This window comes from Filicampus tigris, chromosome 12, assembly GCF_054856515.1.
Source record: "Filicampus tigris isolate MCC_2025a chromosome 12, RoL_Ftig_1.0, whole genome shotgun sequence".
In the NCBI taxonomy this organism is placed as follows: domain Eukaryota; kingdom Metazoa; phylum Chordata; class Actinopteri; order Syngnathiformes; family Syngnathidae; genus Filicampus; species Filicampus tigris.
Genome location: NC_141228.1, coordinates 15,891,485 through 15,907,424, shown reverse-complemented (window position 1 = coordinate 15,907,424; position 15,940 = coordinate 15,891,485). Strand labels below are relative to the sequence as shown.

General features: G+C 40.7%; 3 protein-coding genes across 6 annotated transcripts; 2 read left to right on the top strand and 1 right to left on the bottom strand.

Annotated features, from left to right (window-relative positions):
* Positions 1 to 166: 166 nt before the first annotated feature.
* On the top strand, positions 167 to 4,313 carry nit2 (nitrilase family, member 2). Its single transcript, XM_086047053.1, has 10 exons — positions 167 to 290; positions 466 to 584; positions 1,044 to 1,164; positions 1,409 to 1,497; positions 1,587 to 1,680; positions 1,773 to 1,847; positions 2,789 to 2,867; positions 2,994 to 3,092; positions 3,170 to 3,225; positions 3,785 to 4,313. Exons 1-10 carry the CDS (start codon positions 263 to 265, stop codon positions 3,874 to 3,876), a joined length of 852 nt encoding a protein of 283 aa, XP_085903179.1. The 5' UTR covers positions 167 to 262; the 3' UTR covers positions 3,877 to 4,313.
* LOC147138689 (ICOS ligand-like) lies at positions 4,196 to 9,116 on the bottom strand. Of its 3 annotated transcripts, none has more exons than XM_086047050.1 (5): positions 8,739 to 9,116; positions 6,644 to 6,925; positions 6,111 to 6,419; positions 5,743 to 5,916; positions 4,196 to 4,796 (listed from the first exon to the last, which is right to left on the bottom strand). In XM_086047050.1, exons 1-5 carry the CDS (start codon positions 8,803 to 8,805, stop codon positions 4,723 to 4,725), a joined length of 906 nt encoding a protein of 301 aa, XP_085903176.1. In that variant the 5' UTR covers positions 8,806 to 9,116; the 3' UTR covers positions 4,196 to 4,722. The 3 variants fall into 3 exon arrangements, with proteins under 3 accessions (XP_085903176.1, XP_085903177.1, XP_085903178.1); XM_086047051.1 differs by having other exon boundaries at positions 6,135 to 6,419; XM_086047052.1 differs by lacking the exon at positions 8,739 to 9,116 and adding an exon at positions 8,546 to 8,682.
* On the top strand, positions 8,744 to 15,781 carry gtpbp6 (GTP binding protein 6). Of its 2 annotated transcripts, none has more exons than XM_086047046.1 (12): positions 8,744 to 9,811; positions 9,947 to 10,184; positions 10,928 to 11,116; positions 11,421 to 11,558; positions 11,677 to 11,747; positions 12,209 to 12,339; positions 12,456 to 12,526; positions 12,875 to 13,033; positions 13,563 to 13,771; positions 14,005 to 14,153; positions 15,348 to 15,500; positions 15,569 to 15,781. In XM_086047046.1, exons 2-12 carry the CDS (start codon positions 9,980 to 9,982, stop codon positions 15,687 to 15,689), a joined length of 1,596 nt encoding a protein of 531 aa, XP_085903172.1. In that variant the 5' UTR covers positions 8,744 to 9,811; positions 9,947 to 9,979; the 3' UTR covers positions 15,690 to 15,781. The 2 variants fall into 2 exon arrangements, with proteins under 2 accessions (XP_085903172.1, XP_085903171.1); XM_086047045.1 differs by having other exon boundaries at positions 8,744 to 9,818.
* Positions 15,782 to 15,940: the final 159 nt, after the last annotated feature.

Sequence of the window (15,940 nt, the reverse complement as noted above, 5' to 3'; positions counted from 1 at the left end):
TCCGTTTAAATGTCAAAGTAAAGTCTTGTCTATTTGCATACAAAAGTAAGTTGGTTAAGTGTGATGAATAACAATTATACAATGTTGTTATAAGTACCCACAAGCTTTTCAGGCTATTTATATTTTCAACAATCGTATTCAAAGATATCAAATTAAGTTGTATATATTTACTTTGAAGAGTAGTTTTGAACGCTAGCCTTCAGCTACTTAGCATATATATACACACACACACACAAGTCACAAGAAAGTAGTCGTTGCATTCATGTCTACGATAACGAAGGCAATGTCCAGTAAGTGTGTGTTTTTAATAGACTGACAGTCTTACTGTGCATCAAAATATGTAGCCGAAGGATACGTCGCTGCGTGTTTGGAATTTAACAACGTTTTATTATGGTCTCAGTGACATAGTTCACTCCAAAACACACACAAACAAATATAATGGCGTCTTGTTGTCGCTCCTTGCAGAGTTCCGGCTTGCCGTCATCCAGCTGCAAGTGGGCAGCGTCAAGGCGGACAACCTGAGCCGGGCACGGAGGCTAATCGACGAGGCGGCGACACAAGAAAGCAAAGTGGTGCTTCTGCCGGTGAGGGCTGGACTGAAGCGCTAGTCGTCCTCGTAGCTCAATATGTAGCGCATGCGCACTAGTAACCACTGAGAAACGACCTGTTTAAATATTAATAACACTGACCGAATACATGAAAAATGCGATGTAGCGGCACCTAACTGACAGTTTATAATCAATAATAATTAACTAACAGCGTGGAAAAACAATCTAAATAAATGAAATCAAAATCACACTAGAATCGGATTATTATTACATTTTTTTAACACATGCAAGTCACTGCAGATGTGCAGAGCTGCAGAGAAACGCAACGAAAATTAAGAGAATAAAATCAATTCAATAAATAGACTGTTGAATGAATAAATTAATACGATTTCATATTGTTTAATTTTTCATGACATCGTCAGTATGTAGCTTGCCACCTGTCATTGAATAGCTTTTACTATAACACATTACAATAAAGTAAAATAAAATTTGCAGGAATGCTTCAATTCGCCTTACGGGACCGGCTTCTTTCCCACCTATGCTGAGAGGATCCCAGGAGAGTCCACGCAGCTTTTGTCCCAGGCAGCCAAGGACAACAAGGTCTACCTGGTGGGAGGTGAGAACCTGCTCAGTGCTAGCTAAACATAATCTATTCCAATTTATTACTTAGAGCAGCTGTTGTCAAACCTTTCATACCAGTTACAACCTACAACACCATTATTGATTCCTTTATTCCTTGATTGTTTTAGCATATTTTTAGGCAAATTGAGTTAGAACACGTTATCATGGAGTGAATTGAACTCGTCAGTTAAATTATATGTCTAATTCTATGATTGTGTTAACTCCCTCCTTTTGTGCAGGATCCATCCCCGAGGAGGATGCAGGCAAATTGTACAACAGCTGTCTTGTGTTTGGACCTGATGGACAGCTCCTCATCAAACACAGGAAGGTACAGAAGTGACATGTTTGACACACGCAAACACACACACACACTCACTCACTCCAGACACACACACAGTGTTGTCTTTCCCCTCCAAGATCCACCTGTTTGACATCGACATTCCAGGCAAGATCCGCTTCCAGGAGTCGGAAACCCTGAGCCCAGGCAACACCTTGTCCATGTTTGAAACGCGTGAGCTCTGTTGATTTATTGACTTATTTGTTCTTGCGCTTATTTATTTTTCTTTTGTTTTCCCAATATTCAAATGTAATATTTACTCGCAGCCTTCTGCAAAGTGGGCGTGGGGATTTGTTATGACCTGAGGTTCGCCGAGCTGGCGCAGCTCTACAGCAGGAAGGGTGAGTGTGTCGCGAGTGTCAACATTGTCGTTGATGTTTCCTGAAAGACGCAAGTAAGGTTTCAGGCTTTAAGGTGACTGCAAATGTAACGAACTTTGCCAACGGTTGGGATTTTTGTCGTTTCCACCTTCGGCTACGGTTCACAGCAAATTGTACTTTTGGCTCTATCGTGGCCACTTTTGGCAAATTGAAACCCATGAAAAGTCATTTTCTTTTTTTTTTGTTCTTTTTTAATTAAATCATACAGTTTGAGTAAACTGGCTTTCATTGTAGACTCAACACTTTTTAGTTATTTGTGTTTTCTACCAGATAACACTGTTGAGCAATTTTTAGAGGGAATCATTTCATGTAATCTTAGTTTACTTACTGGCATGCCAATGGAGCAAATATGATGATTTTTAATTTTAAGAACCCATTGCTGACATCAGAGAAGAGTTACATTTGAATCTAAAGTGGACTTTTCCTCCACTGACTGCAGAAAGAATTTTTACTCTTCGCAATACGCAAAAAAAGGTGGCACTCATTTTTAAGGTTGTTTTACAATTTTGGAAACACGCTAGAATTAGAAGCCTGTAAAATGAAAACGAAGGGATTTTATACTACGACGAGACCTGATGTTAGTTGAAAACTTAATGTCGTAAAAGAAACAAATAAAAAAAATTACAGAATTTGTGTAGAGGAAAAAAAATGACACAGTACAGCACACCACCATCAAAACCTTTCCCCAACTGTAAGTGGGGTGGAATGGAAGTCTTGTTTTGGGCCTGCTTTGCTACTTCACGGCCTGGACGTATTGCTATCATTGATGGAAACGTTCATTTCTAAAATTATCTAAACATTTTCCAAGAAAGATTATGTCAAGGTTCAGCAAACGGATGTTGAGGCGTGGCTCTCTTATTTTGCGGGACATTTTTGACTGGTTCTTCATCTTTGCTGGTCAGGGTGTCAGCTGCTGCTCTACCCAGGAGCCTTCAACATGACCACGGGTCCGGCCCACTGGGAGCTCCTGCAGAGGGGCAGGTGAGGTTTTTAATGTACAGCGGCACCGTGATTCGTAAGCTCAATTCGTTCCGTAACACTCATGGTTAGGGAAAGAAAATTTCCCCCACACCCAAAAAAGTCACTTGTAGTTTTCCTGCACTGCAGGGCTGTGGACAACCAGGTGTACGTGGCCACAGCTTCGCCCGCCAGGGACGAGAGCGCCTCCTACGTGGCGTGGGGGCACAGCACTGTGGTGAACCCCTGGTGAGACTTAGCAAGACTTGAAGTGCTTAAAAGGTGAGCCACGCGCTGCTTCACCAAGGCAATTCTCTCATTTCAAGGGGGGAAGTCATCTCAAAAGCCGGAGTAGAGGAGGCTGTAATCTACGCCGATATTGGTGAGTGCGAAATTCTAATATTTGTTCCATGAAATAGTATAAATTCCCCCCAATAGTCTATTATCTTCATTTCATCCTGTTTCACTTGACAGCGCTGCTTCCAGCATGTTTTTTTTTTGTTTTTTTCCTCCAATCAGATTTCAGTCTCGATGTGTTGCCGTAGCAATCTAATCCGCCCAACCTCAACTGTCATAGCAACGAGGTGGTTTCTTTAACCAATCACATTAAAACAAATCTTCTAATTGGTCGGTGAGAGCCCAAACACATCTGTAGTCATCTGCATACGTTAATTCATTATATGGTCAGCATCTCGGTTGAATATGACGTGTTTTATGTCAATGTTACGTTATTGACACATTCTTAGATATTGAGTGTAAACTGGTCCAGATGATCAGCATGGAGCAGTTGAACTCTTGTTATTATTTCCCTATTGCATATTATTGATGGTTTCAATAATCAACACACGATAGTGGTGACTTGGAGGTGGATCAAGTGGCCATTATGGACCCACCACCGACGGTTTGTGCTAAAACGAGTGGCGCCCACGCGCTGATTTCAGACCTGCAGTACCTGGCTGACGTGAGGCAGCAGATCCCCATCACGGCCCAGCGCCGCCACGACGTCTACGCCGTTACCTCCGCGCAGGGGTAGGAGAGATGATCGACCGCCAGAGACACCAAGACGACGGCATGGCAACCATTTTTCACTCGTCATTTGTTATTAATCGCGGCCCTTCTGATCACTCGAAGCAATCAATCTGATCATTCATCATGACATAAAAACAGGGCAAGTGTCCCAGCTTGTGAATTTTTCAAGCTACAAGCTGTCACTTGGTTGATTTTTTTTTTTTTTTTTTTTTGAGGAATAAACTCTTACCAGTTTTAACAGGCTTTATTTTATTGATCGGTCTGTTGGATGGACGATGACATGGACGTCTGTCTTTTTGAGATTAATTAAGAATGATCATGAACACATTGTGAAAAATACATTTATTGGAAAAAAAAAACAAACTAGCATCTTAACAACTAAAAAGGAGCTAAAACTACAAGAATTCCAAGTTGAACATTAAAGCTTCAAATAGAAATGAACGAACCCTCGCATCTCCTTTTTCATGGTGAATCCTCTGAAAACTATTTTACACCAACTTCATATGGCTTAGGCAACACAGCTTTATAAATTTAAAAGCCCTGGAATTCACCCAAAATGGCCTACTTTCCTTTCAATTTTGTCCGTGGGTCCTTGAGCGCTTTTTGTGCATCTTGTCATGACAGACATGTCCACAAAAAATTGGGTGTGTATAGGAGGAGCTAAGATGAAGGACATGTTTTTTTTTTTTGTTTTTTTTTTTCAAACTTTCCACCCAAGTGCTACCAAGTGGGAAATGTCTGCTTCAAACTAAAATAGCCAACTTCCTGTTCAATTTTGGTCATGGGGTGCAGAAGGAACAAACAGAAGTTTGTCTTTGGCATAGGTAGTAAAAGTGAGTGGCCACATCGGTTAGACGTTGGACTCCGATGACTGCAAAGTGACCACCTCTGTTTCCTCCGTTTGTTGACGTCTCCTGTAGTAACCTGCAGACAGCGGTGCTGTTATTTGCACATTTGGATAACGGTGGAAAATGCGAAAATGTGACTTTGCATAGTTGTAATAGTTTGTATCCAAATCAATTAATTGTGCTGCAAGTGTGTAATTAACCAACAAAGTCAATCTTTTATGATCTGGCTAGTTCTGAAAATGTGTTGCAAGTGTGACCAAGGCCTTCTAAAATCTGTTTGATTGTGATGGAACAATGGGGCTACTTAAGATTATAACTGGGGCCCGACCGATATGGATTTTTTTTTTAGTTTGATTCTGATATATGGCAGAGAAAAATTAAGGTAACCGATTAATTGGCCGATTAATTTTAAAACTTCACAATGACTAAAGTAAAGTATATTTTTTTAATAGATTAATGCTTGCAACAACAAAGATATGAATTAAAGGTAGAATATTTGACTCTTTTACAGTAGTTTGCTGTCTTTAAATTTAACTCTACAACAGAGAGAAAAATTGGCAAAGATCGTCTTACTTAAACTAAAAATACTTGCCATAATCTTTGTCTTACATTGTACTCTGTCTTATGTTGTAATGTGTTAATTTGGGGGGAAATGGGCAAAAACCTGAGATTTGAAAAGGGCTAATGTCCTCCGATTAAATCGGCCGGCCAATCAATCGGTCGGGCCCTAATAATAAGCACCCCAACAAGTGCGCCACCAAGAACATAAGTGGGCTAACTCCATTTTTGTCATTTTAAAGTGAAGAGCAGAAATGATAAGAGGAAAAAGGCAATAGTGTTCTAAATCAAGTCTTGGTATTTACTAGATAAACTAAGGATAATGACAGTACTTAAGCTGTTGATGGAAGTGCAATATCCAATTAGAATTGATTTCTAATAAAGTATCCAGAAGTTGTTATTAAACCAGACAATTTTTGTGTCCATAAATGTCTCGGTACTCCGTGGTGTCCGTGTATCTTTACCTCTGTTCCTTCTACTCAGGTGTTGTATCTTCCTCCTCTTGCTCACCCGGTCCAGGTGGATCTGATAGGCTAATCCTACAGCCACCATGGCCCCCACCACCACGCACAGGGCCGTGCTGAACACCCACAGGGCGTCAGTGGCCCGGGTCACCACGGGGCCATGCCACACCGCGTCTTAAGCAGAGACAAAAAGACAGGAAGAAACAACCGTAGCACATGCGGTGATGTCAAATATACTGTACATCGACCATGCCTGCGCAGGGATCTTACGGAAACGTGGTCGCCATGTTGGATGTGGCAAAGTATATTAGGAAAAAGCTGTCAGACATTGGTGTTGTCAGCTGCTCGTAGGAAAACTAGACCCTTACCCCCTGCAGTGACATTCGACATACGTGTGGTGGTGGTGAGGGTCTGGTTGCTGGCCGTGTTGTGAATGACACAGGACACGTTGGTGTCTGTCACGTTGACGCTCAGGTAGCTGGTGACATAGTAGAGGTGAGAGTCTGGCTGCAGCTCCACCTGGGTCTGTACCGAGCCCTCCGGGATCTCCTGGGCCCCGCCGTCAATCAGCCAGTCGACAACCGGCTCGGGGAAGCCGCCGCCCGAGTCGCACTGGAAGACGCTGTAGGTATCCTCCACCGCCGGCTCCCACTGCAGCTCGGGCGGGCTGAACGGAGCTGATACACACACACGCAAAGGTAATAACACTGTAAAAAATGTTTGCAAAGGTTTGATGTTGACCTCCTACTTCTATTTTCTACTATTCTGTTTTTCTAATTTCTGCATTATGTAAATCAAATGGAAACAAGACCCCGCCCCCACCGCCCCAAAATGATGTTTTACACATAAAATAACAACTGGTTGAAATTGCATTGATACACATCAAGCGTGTCGAACTTACCAGCGACCCTGACGCACAGCGTGCAGGCCTTCAGGCTGCGGTTTCCCTGAGAAGTCACGATGACACTATAGGACGCGTTGTCCTCCTGGGGGTCCACAGCGCGCAGCCTCAGGGTGAAGTTGCCGGTGCGAAGGGCGTCGGCGTCGTCATCGTCTTCGTCTCGCACCAACTTGTCCTCGTTCCTCCTCCACTCCACAGAGACATTAGCCAAGGCGAGGGCATGCGGGTAAAAGCAGGAAAGCCGCAGCGGCCGGCCCACGATGCCCAGCACGCACTCCTCGTCTGGGGAGGGCATTATAGAATTTTCATATTGTTTGTAAAGGCACCAGAAAAGTCAATTAGCCAGTTGCTCAAAGATCATGTTAACTGTGAATTTTCATCACATTTGATTTTTTTCTTTAAATCAGCTTCCTAGTTGAAAAGTGAATTATGCTTGGTGTTCCGTCTCTTATTTTGTCTAGTCCCAGTGTCTATGTTAGCATAGCAACTGTTAACATTTGAGCTACTTCATTTCAAAAAAGTACCTGGCTACAGGGCACAATGGAAACTATTTATCGCTCTGGCTCAGCACGTTCTATGCTAGGTTGCTAGGTGTCTTACAACAGGATATGTTGGCATAAAAACTGTTGGTATTGGAGCTAATCTCTTTTTGAAATGGGTTTTTACCCATTTGATAAATGTTAGCAAAACAACTATTAACTTGTTAGCATTACCACCACATTGGAGACCCACATTTTGTTTAGTTACACTGCTTTTTTGATTGTTTGAATAGGAAAACGTCCCGCCACTCAACTGCCAACATGGTGGAGGAACAAATACTGATCACCTGATCGATAACTATCTGTTTCTGTGCTCTGATGATGTTAGCGGAACAACTATAAACATTTTAGCAACAGTCATTCAAAATTGGATTGGTGTAATAACACTTTTCATTTTTGTTGAGGCCAGAATAACCATTCTACAAGGCAAGGCAAATCCAATTTAAATCCTTCAAAATGCGGCTTTGAGACTTGAAACTGTTAGCAGGCCCTCTTATAATTTCAGCAGAAATCTTATTTTCGATCACACATTCAATTTAGGGCCTTAAAGTAAAATGGCTAAAATCATTAATCAAGCCATTTAGCTTATTATTTTAATGACAGCCTTGGTGGATTTTGACTGTGGATTCCTTGTAATTCTATTGTGCTAGGAGACTATTTTGCATTTATTGTGCGATACAATTAGCTGCTGGTTGTTTGAGTATAACTAATTACGAGTACAAATGAAAGTGAAAGTGTTATGGGGAGGATTTGTGGTCATACTGATAGTAGACTGCGATTGTTTTATTTAATTAGACAAGGAAAGGCTCATTTATTTATATACCATTTCATACACATAGTAACTCAATCTGCATCACATAATTAAAAATACAACACTTAAAAGCATTTACAAATAAATGAGTAAAAGACATTTGAAAGCAAAGTAAAGAAATAAAAAGTACTTAATAAAATTACTAAAAGAACACGATTTTGGAAAACATCATTTTAAAAATGCTGGGAAAAGACCATAGATTCACATACCTGGAATTAAAAGCATTTACACTTGGGGCTGACTTCACTTCTGTGGGTAGTTTACTGCATTTGCATGCAGTATAACAGCAAAGTGCTGCTTCACCATGTTTGCTTTGAAATCTGGGCTCCACTGTCTCAACCCATGCCCACTTCTTTGCTAGCTTTATCACAAAATTATCCAGCTCAAAGATATCCTAACTTTTGTATGAAACCAATTTAAAAGTATGTACTTTGATATTTTCCCAATCATCATGAGCAATATTCTCGAGTACATTTACTTTCAATGGTGAACAACTTTTATTTATTTATTTCGTTACATAAATGATTAATGACTTCTGCCATCGGCTCTTACCTTCACAGGTTACACAAAATAGAGATTTCCCCCTAAACATTTAGTCACGTGCTCTTTTTTGTTCGTTTTTGGTGGTTTCTTTGGAACTTGGGGTGGCTCAACTTGCCCCTTTGCGCAATTTACCCCACTCTCCCCTAATGGTGGCGTTTCATCAGTGACGTCAATAAAAGTGGACTACTTCATTCTTTCTTACCCCAAGTGTTGCAGAAGGTGAAAAAGAAGCTGAGCAGCAGTCCTGTATTCCACAGTGGCCGGCGCATCGCCCCTTTCGCCCCCAGCCCAAATGAACAGTTTTTCCGCCTTTTATGAATACACGCTTGACGCTTTAGTCATCTAATCCTGTATCACTTTTTCACACGGAAGGAATGTCAGCGTCATGTTGCGTCTTGTCGCGACTCAAAAGCTTCTGTCGCTCCTCTTTACGGTCGCGGCACGACGCTTTAAAAGTGGAAATACGCGAAATGAAGATGACCCTTGAAGGACCTGCTTTTGAGACTGCTTAATTTGTGTCACCTTAACGAGGAGGAGCCATTGAGGTGTTGCTCGGTCCAACCTGTTTGGTTTCTTTATCCTTTTAACCACACGCCCACAAAACGCCATGGAGTCGGCCCGGTGGAGGGGATTGTAATCATATGAATCACTTTTGACTCACATATTTGACCATTTCAGAGCTAAAATTTGTAATTTAATATCAGGACGTGTGTTAAATATTACATGTATTAATTAGTTATTTCAAATGCCGAAAAATAAATACTAATCTAGCTACTTCTGAGTGGAAAGATAGCCCATAATAACACTTAATGAAACAGAGTTTTAAAGTGTAATGACGCTATTATCCTTTAGGGGGCAGTCTCGAAACACGAGATGCCGCCAGAGAAACGACAAAAACATTTGATAATTATTTTTTATTTTAAACAAATAATTCCTGATGGATATGAATTCTTTTGTGTGTATGTGATGATGATTTTTTTTTTTATTTAAAAAAAGAAATCAATGTAGGAAGTGACGTAAAATGCAACATGGGAACTGCGAAGCGAAAGTGAGGAATGCTTTTCCACAGCCTAATTTTACAGGCAAAATCGCTGCGGAAAAAAGAATAAAATACCACCAGATTACGAATTACAGTACTTGATAAATTTTGGAATCGGAAGGAATTGAAATTAGATAACTTTAGCAGGATTATACTATTTATTCTGTACTCAGTAACCATGGACATTTCGGAGCATTTAGTCGATGGGAACTGCTTCCTGCAAGAAATACTTCAGGGTAAAACGTATGTTTACTTTAACGTTAACGCAATGGATCGGCTTGAGCCTTCTTTTAAACGCAATTCATTATTCAGTACAGTTTTGTGGTATGCAGTATGTGATATGACGAAATGTTTTTTTATTACGATGTTAGTTTACATGACGTCATTGAAAGTCATTGAATAACATGGCAGTCGTGAGGAGGATCCACGCGTGGTCGTCTATGCTGCACCGAGCCTGCACACGCAACAGCCGGCCAGTCGCGTCAGTGGCCCCCGCGTGGACGAGCTGCCATCCACGTCACGGAGACGCCCCCACGCCGCAGTGCAGCCGGGCGTTTGGCCTCTCTCGCTGGACCATGAGGCGCTCGGACGACTTCACCGAAGACAGAGGTGGCTAAAGTACTCAACACTTAGTAGTATTTGTGTAAACAACAAAAAATGGCTATAAAAGTTCTCACCCTACACTTGAGTAGAAGTACAGATACTTGTGTGAGAAAGGACTGCTACAAGTGGAAGTACCGTGCCCATTCAATTCAACTCCGACTCTAACGTACAAATACCATTTGTGCGAGTGTGTGTCTGGTGGCAAAAGTACTCAAAGTATACTTAAGTATAAGTACACATTTCTGTTTAAAAGTACTGCTACAAGTACAGTAGTAAAAGTTATTCAATTCTTTTACTGATGTAAAAGTTGATACATTACAGACTCTGAAATGTACTTCAGTCCAAAAGTTTTTTAAAAAAGTATTTAAACAATTTCTTCATTACCCCAAAAAAGTCATTTTTCTTCTTTTTTTTAAAAAATACAGCCCGATTCTCATAACATTAATTTACAATTTTATTTTATGCAAATATTGACGGGGGGATCTTTTTTTTTTTTTACAGATACAGTACAGGTGTTAAAAAAGACTGATACTTTAGGGAAAAGTAAAAAAGTGTGCTGAAATGTTTTAAGGGCAAAAGTAAAAAGGAACTTTTTCACTCAATCATATACCAGTTTTGACAACTTAGTACAAAGTACAAATATCTGTTTTTATATGTTGGGAGTATAGGTTAAAAAGTAATCTGAAAAATAAAGCACAGCCACCTTAAAAATCTATTTAAGTACAGTTACAAATATGTGTACTTGTCAGGTTCCACACAGCAGGAAGATGAAGATGAAGAGGATGAGGATGAGGATGAGGACTTGATGGAGGAGCAGGAGGCGGACGAGCTGTTCCGGGAGCTGCAGCCCGCCACGACCCTGGCAGGGGGCCCACACCGGATCTTTGTGGTCCACCCTGATGTCAAGTGGGGAAGCAGGAAGCAACACCTGACCACCGGTAAATTGAAAGTCAACCTCACAGCATTCACAAATTCGCCTACCGTACTCGTGGATTTTGTAGTTAGACCAAAGCAACGTCGGATGTAAGAATATTGCTTTTGCGCCATCATTTGGCATCTCAGTGCAAAGGTACTATGTTGAAATAAGCGGTGGTGCTTCATTTAGTTAGGCTAAAAAGTGCTGATGTTTTTTCAAGGAGCGGGAATGCTGAAATCTTTGTCTTATGTTGTAATGTGTTCAAAATAAAAAGTGCCGATTTCCCTCATTGCATCTCGTGGCGGTCACATGACTTTCCCTTGCAGCTGAACTGATGATGGCGGAGGCGGTGGCGCTGGTCCATACGCTGGACAAGTGGACGGTGGTGGACCGTCTCATCCTGTCCACCAAGACCCCGGAGAAGAGGAAGATCTTTGGCAAAGGAAACTTCCAGATGCTCACGGGTACTTCGTCATCACGTTCAGCATCATTACTGTATTTAGGGGGACATTTTCTGGTAAGTTTCCAGAAAGTTTCCTGCAAATTTAGGCGGTCATCACGTGTTCCTCTTTTACCGTACAGAGAGGATCAGACGGACAGCGGGCATCACTGCCGTTTTGGTCAACGTGGAGCGTCTGTCGCCGTCATCAGAGGTGATGTCATCCGTTGTGTGGCATCTCTCATTGCACTGGAGGGGTTTCGCAAACTTTTTTGTGGGACCCTTCTAGGGGAGACAATTTTACATATCAGAGCTTTTAACTGGTCCAAAGATAAGGACTAACTGTTTTTTTTTTTTTTTTAACGATAAAAATGCATTATTAAAACAATTTGTTTTATTCATTTAATTTAATAATTAGTTAATATATTTGTTTTCATAATAGAAGAAAAATATTTCCGTTATTAGCTCTTTTAAAATCGGCAAAAAAGTGGCCACAGCAATTTGTTGTTGCTGTTTTTTTTTAGACATTAACACATGAGAACATAAGGCAAAGATAATGACATTCAAACATCCCGCTTTGCCCAAAAATCGTCCAAAAAAAAAAAAAAATCTGAAGATTTTTGCTGATTTTTCCTTGTGTTGTAAAGGTAAACAAATAATACTGTTGTCCTCCAGAGGGAGCTAGAGGACGCGTGGGGGGTGAAGGTGTTGGACCGGTATTCACTGGTGCTGCACATTTTCCGCTGTAACGCCAAAACCAAAGAGGCCAAGCTGCAGATCTCACTGGCTGAAATCCCTCTGCTACGGTACTACCCCAAAAAACCAAGTGATCAATACTTTGTAAAGTTATTCAAATAAAGTAAACAACAAATGTAAACTGTAGAGTAATAATGTAATAAAAATAATATTTTTTTCCTGGCAGGTCGCGTCTGAAGAATGAATTCCTCAACATGGATCAGCAGGGCGGAGGCGCCCGATACATCGGCGGCTCGGGTAACCGACATCGTAAACCGAGAGCACCCCGATATTGACCGCCATGCTTGAGTCACATGACTCGAGTCGCCGATTTTAGGACTGAAAGACGCTATTTCAAAATAGCGTCCAATTTACGCCCCACTTTAGTAGGTGTGAATATACTTTTTGTGGTATGCTCAGTAAGCGCATAATAATGTTGTGACTGAGCAAGATTATGACTTGCTTGATTTTTGCCACAGTCATTTGCGACCTGCTGGAGAATGGAAGGTTACAACTTGATACTTACTTATGACAGGCACATACTGCATGTGACTTCTTCCCACCTCCGACTCAGCCCGCCCTTTTTGATCTTGGCCGTCCATGCAGGTGAGACACAGCTGGAGGTCCAGCAGAGGCTGCTGAGAGAGCGCGAGATGAAGATCTGCGCGGCGCTGCAAAAACTGAGCAGGAAGCGGCGACTGCTTCGAACCCGCCGAAAGCACAAGGAGTTCCCGCTCGTCTCCGTACTGGGATACACAAACTGCGGTGAGACAAGTCGGCGGGCCAGCCTGCAAATCATGGAAATCCACAAATAATTCATGACCATTATAAAAGCCTTGTTGAATGAAACCAGGACCCGAGTTTTGAACCCAACATCTAAACCCTAACCCTAGTTTGAAAACCTACATTGAAATCCTAACCCTAGGTGAAAACCTATTCCTAAACCCTAACTCTACTTTGAAACCCTAACCCTAGTTTGAAACCCTACTTTAAAACCCTTTAAAAAAAATATTACAATTCAATGGAATAAGATGAAAATAAAACGGAACAAAAAGAATGAAATAGTGGGATCAGACCAAATTAAATGGATCAAAACTCAAACCGAATAAAGCAAAAATAACAAAAATACATTGGAACAAAAATAGATCAAATAAAAATGTGTGATAAGACTGAAATAAAAGTTAGACCTGACATACCTGAGCAAGTAATCTCCCTTTGCTCTTTTTGTTTTGTTTTGTTTTTGTTGCACCAGCCCTGTCCTTCACCAAACAAATTTTCGTCTTTGCCTGCGCAGGCAAAACGACGCTGATCAAAGCGCTGACGGGCGACGCGGGGCTGTGTCCCCAGGATCGGCTTTTCGCCACGCTGGATGTGACGGTGCACGCGGGCCAGCTGCCCAGCCGCGTCACCGCCCTCTACGCGGATACCATCGGTTTCCTGTCGCAGTTGCCGCACCAGCTCATCGACTCGTTCGCCGCCACGCTGGAGGACATCAAGCACTCGGTACGCACCTCGCACAGGATTTGTGTTTCAAACTAGGGTTAGGGTTTCAGTGATTTAAAAAAATATTTTTATGTTTTGTACATGAACATTGTTGTTGAAAACATGTTAAAATGTTAAGGATTTTTTTTTTTCTTTTAAATAGGAACTTCCAAAATTATAAGAATTATATTCATGAAGTTATACTTTAATGAGTTAGTCAAAATTTGAATTTCAAATTTGTGCGCATGCGTCAGGACGTGTTGATTCATGTGCGGGACGTGAGCCATCCGGAGAACATCAACCAGAAGGCCAACGTGTTGAAAGTCTTGAGGAACCTCCGAGTGCCCGATGCACTCATGAGCTCCATGATTGAAGTCCACAACAAGATTGACCTCATTGACAAGTAACTTTTTCTTCGGCTTTTTTGTTTATCAAGCCCGGCAAAAGTCAACAATCATGACTAGGGATCTTCTATACCAGTTTTTTATTTGGCAGAATAAAATTCCAATAACTGAGAAACTATCTACGGAAGCGTATTGCATTCACATGAAAAAAAAAATCCTGTTTTTCTGAGTAATTTTTTGGGGGTGCCTGTTTTTTAATTTTTTTTAATTTTTCTGTTTTTTGGAATAATTTTTTTCTGTTTTTCAGAATAATTATGTTTATGTTTTTCAGTATATTTTTTGTTATAGAAAAAAAATTATTCCAAAAAACTGAAAAAAAGGAAGAAAAAAAAAAGCCAAAAAAAAAACCCTCCAAAAACAGGATGTTTATTTTGTCATGTGAATGCAATACGGTTCCGTAATGAGGAACGTATACAGTTAAAAAAAGCATAAAACAAAACTAATACTTTGTGTTACAAATTACAGAACATGCCTTACCTTAATTGAACCGGCTTAGGTATAAAGTTGAAGGCAGGTTGAGGTTTGCGGGAAGGAGTCCGCCATTAGCGAGTCTGCAACACGTCACTTGGAGTTCAGGTCAAAAAAAATAAATATTCCGAAAAACAGAAACTGGCATGCTGTTTTTCTGAAAAAAATTTTTTCCTGTTTTTTGAAATATTTTATTTTCTTTTTTTCCCCGAGTAGTTTTTTAAGTTTTTCTGAATAATTATTTTTGTTTTTCTGAATATTTTTTTCTGTCTTCCAGAATATATTTTTTTCTGCTTTTCAGTATATTTTTTTGTTATACAAAAAGAAATATTCCAAAAAACTGAAAAAAAAAAAAATATATATATATATATATATAAAAAATAAAAATAAAATAAAAAATAAAAAGGCAAAAAAAATACTCCCAAAAACAGGATTTTTTTTTTTCATGTGAATGCAATACGCTTCCGTAACTATCTGATTAATTAAAAATATATATTTTTTGATCCCTTAACACATACAACAAAGCAATGAATTAGAAGCATATACTGTAGTAACATTCAACTGTTTTACAATACTTTGTCCTTTTAACTGTCCAACAGAGAGAAAAAAAAAAAAAAAACGCAAAAAATCAACTCATTTTGTTTTGCCGATTTAAAAAAGCAAAAACAGTTTAAATAATGGAATACATCAATAAAACGTCACGAAACACTCCGCCACGTTTTTAGTTACGAAGCGACGGAAGCCGACGCGCTGGCCATCTCGGCCCTGGATGGGCGTGGCCTGGAGGCGCTGAAGGTGGCAGTGGAACGACGCGTGGTGGCCGCCACGGGCAAACATTTGGTCAGCCTGAAGGTGGACCTCAGCACACCCCAGCTCAGGTGAGATCGCCGTATTTGGCCCAGACGCCGCATGCGGACGCCGCGTCGTTAACTTTTGTGGTTGTTAGCTGGCTGTACAGGGAGGCCGCCGTGCAGGACGTGAACGTGGATGCCGACGAGGGCTCGGCCGTCGTCAAGGTGGTCATCGGCAACGCCGCATATGGACGCTACAGGAAAATGTTTGGCTAGCGACGAGTGACGTTGTTAGATTTCACGCATGTGCAAATGCATGACTGTATGTAAAAAAATGAAATAAAAATGTTGCCATTATTTGTAAACAACGTGGTTGCTTTTAGTTTATTTCAGTATTTCAGCGTTAAAATGTTCTCGCATTTTACAGTCAAGTAAAATGTGCAATACAATTAAGACACATCCTAGGAATTAGTTAATTCTAAAGGCACTATTGTTGATTCAAGTTTTTAATACTTTTTTACATTTAT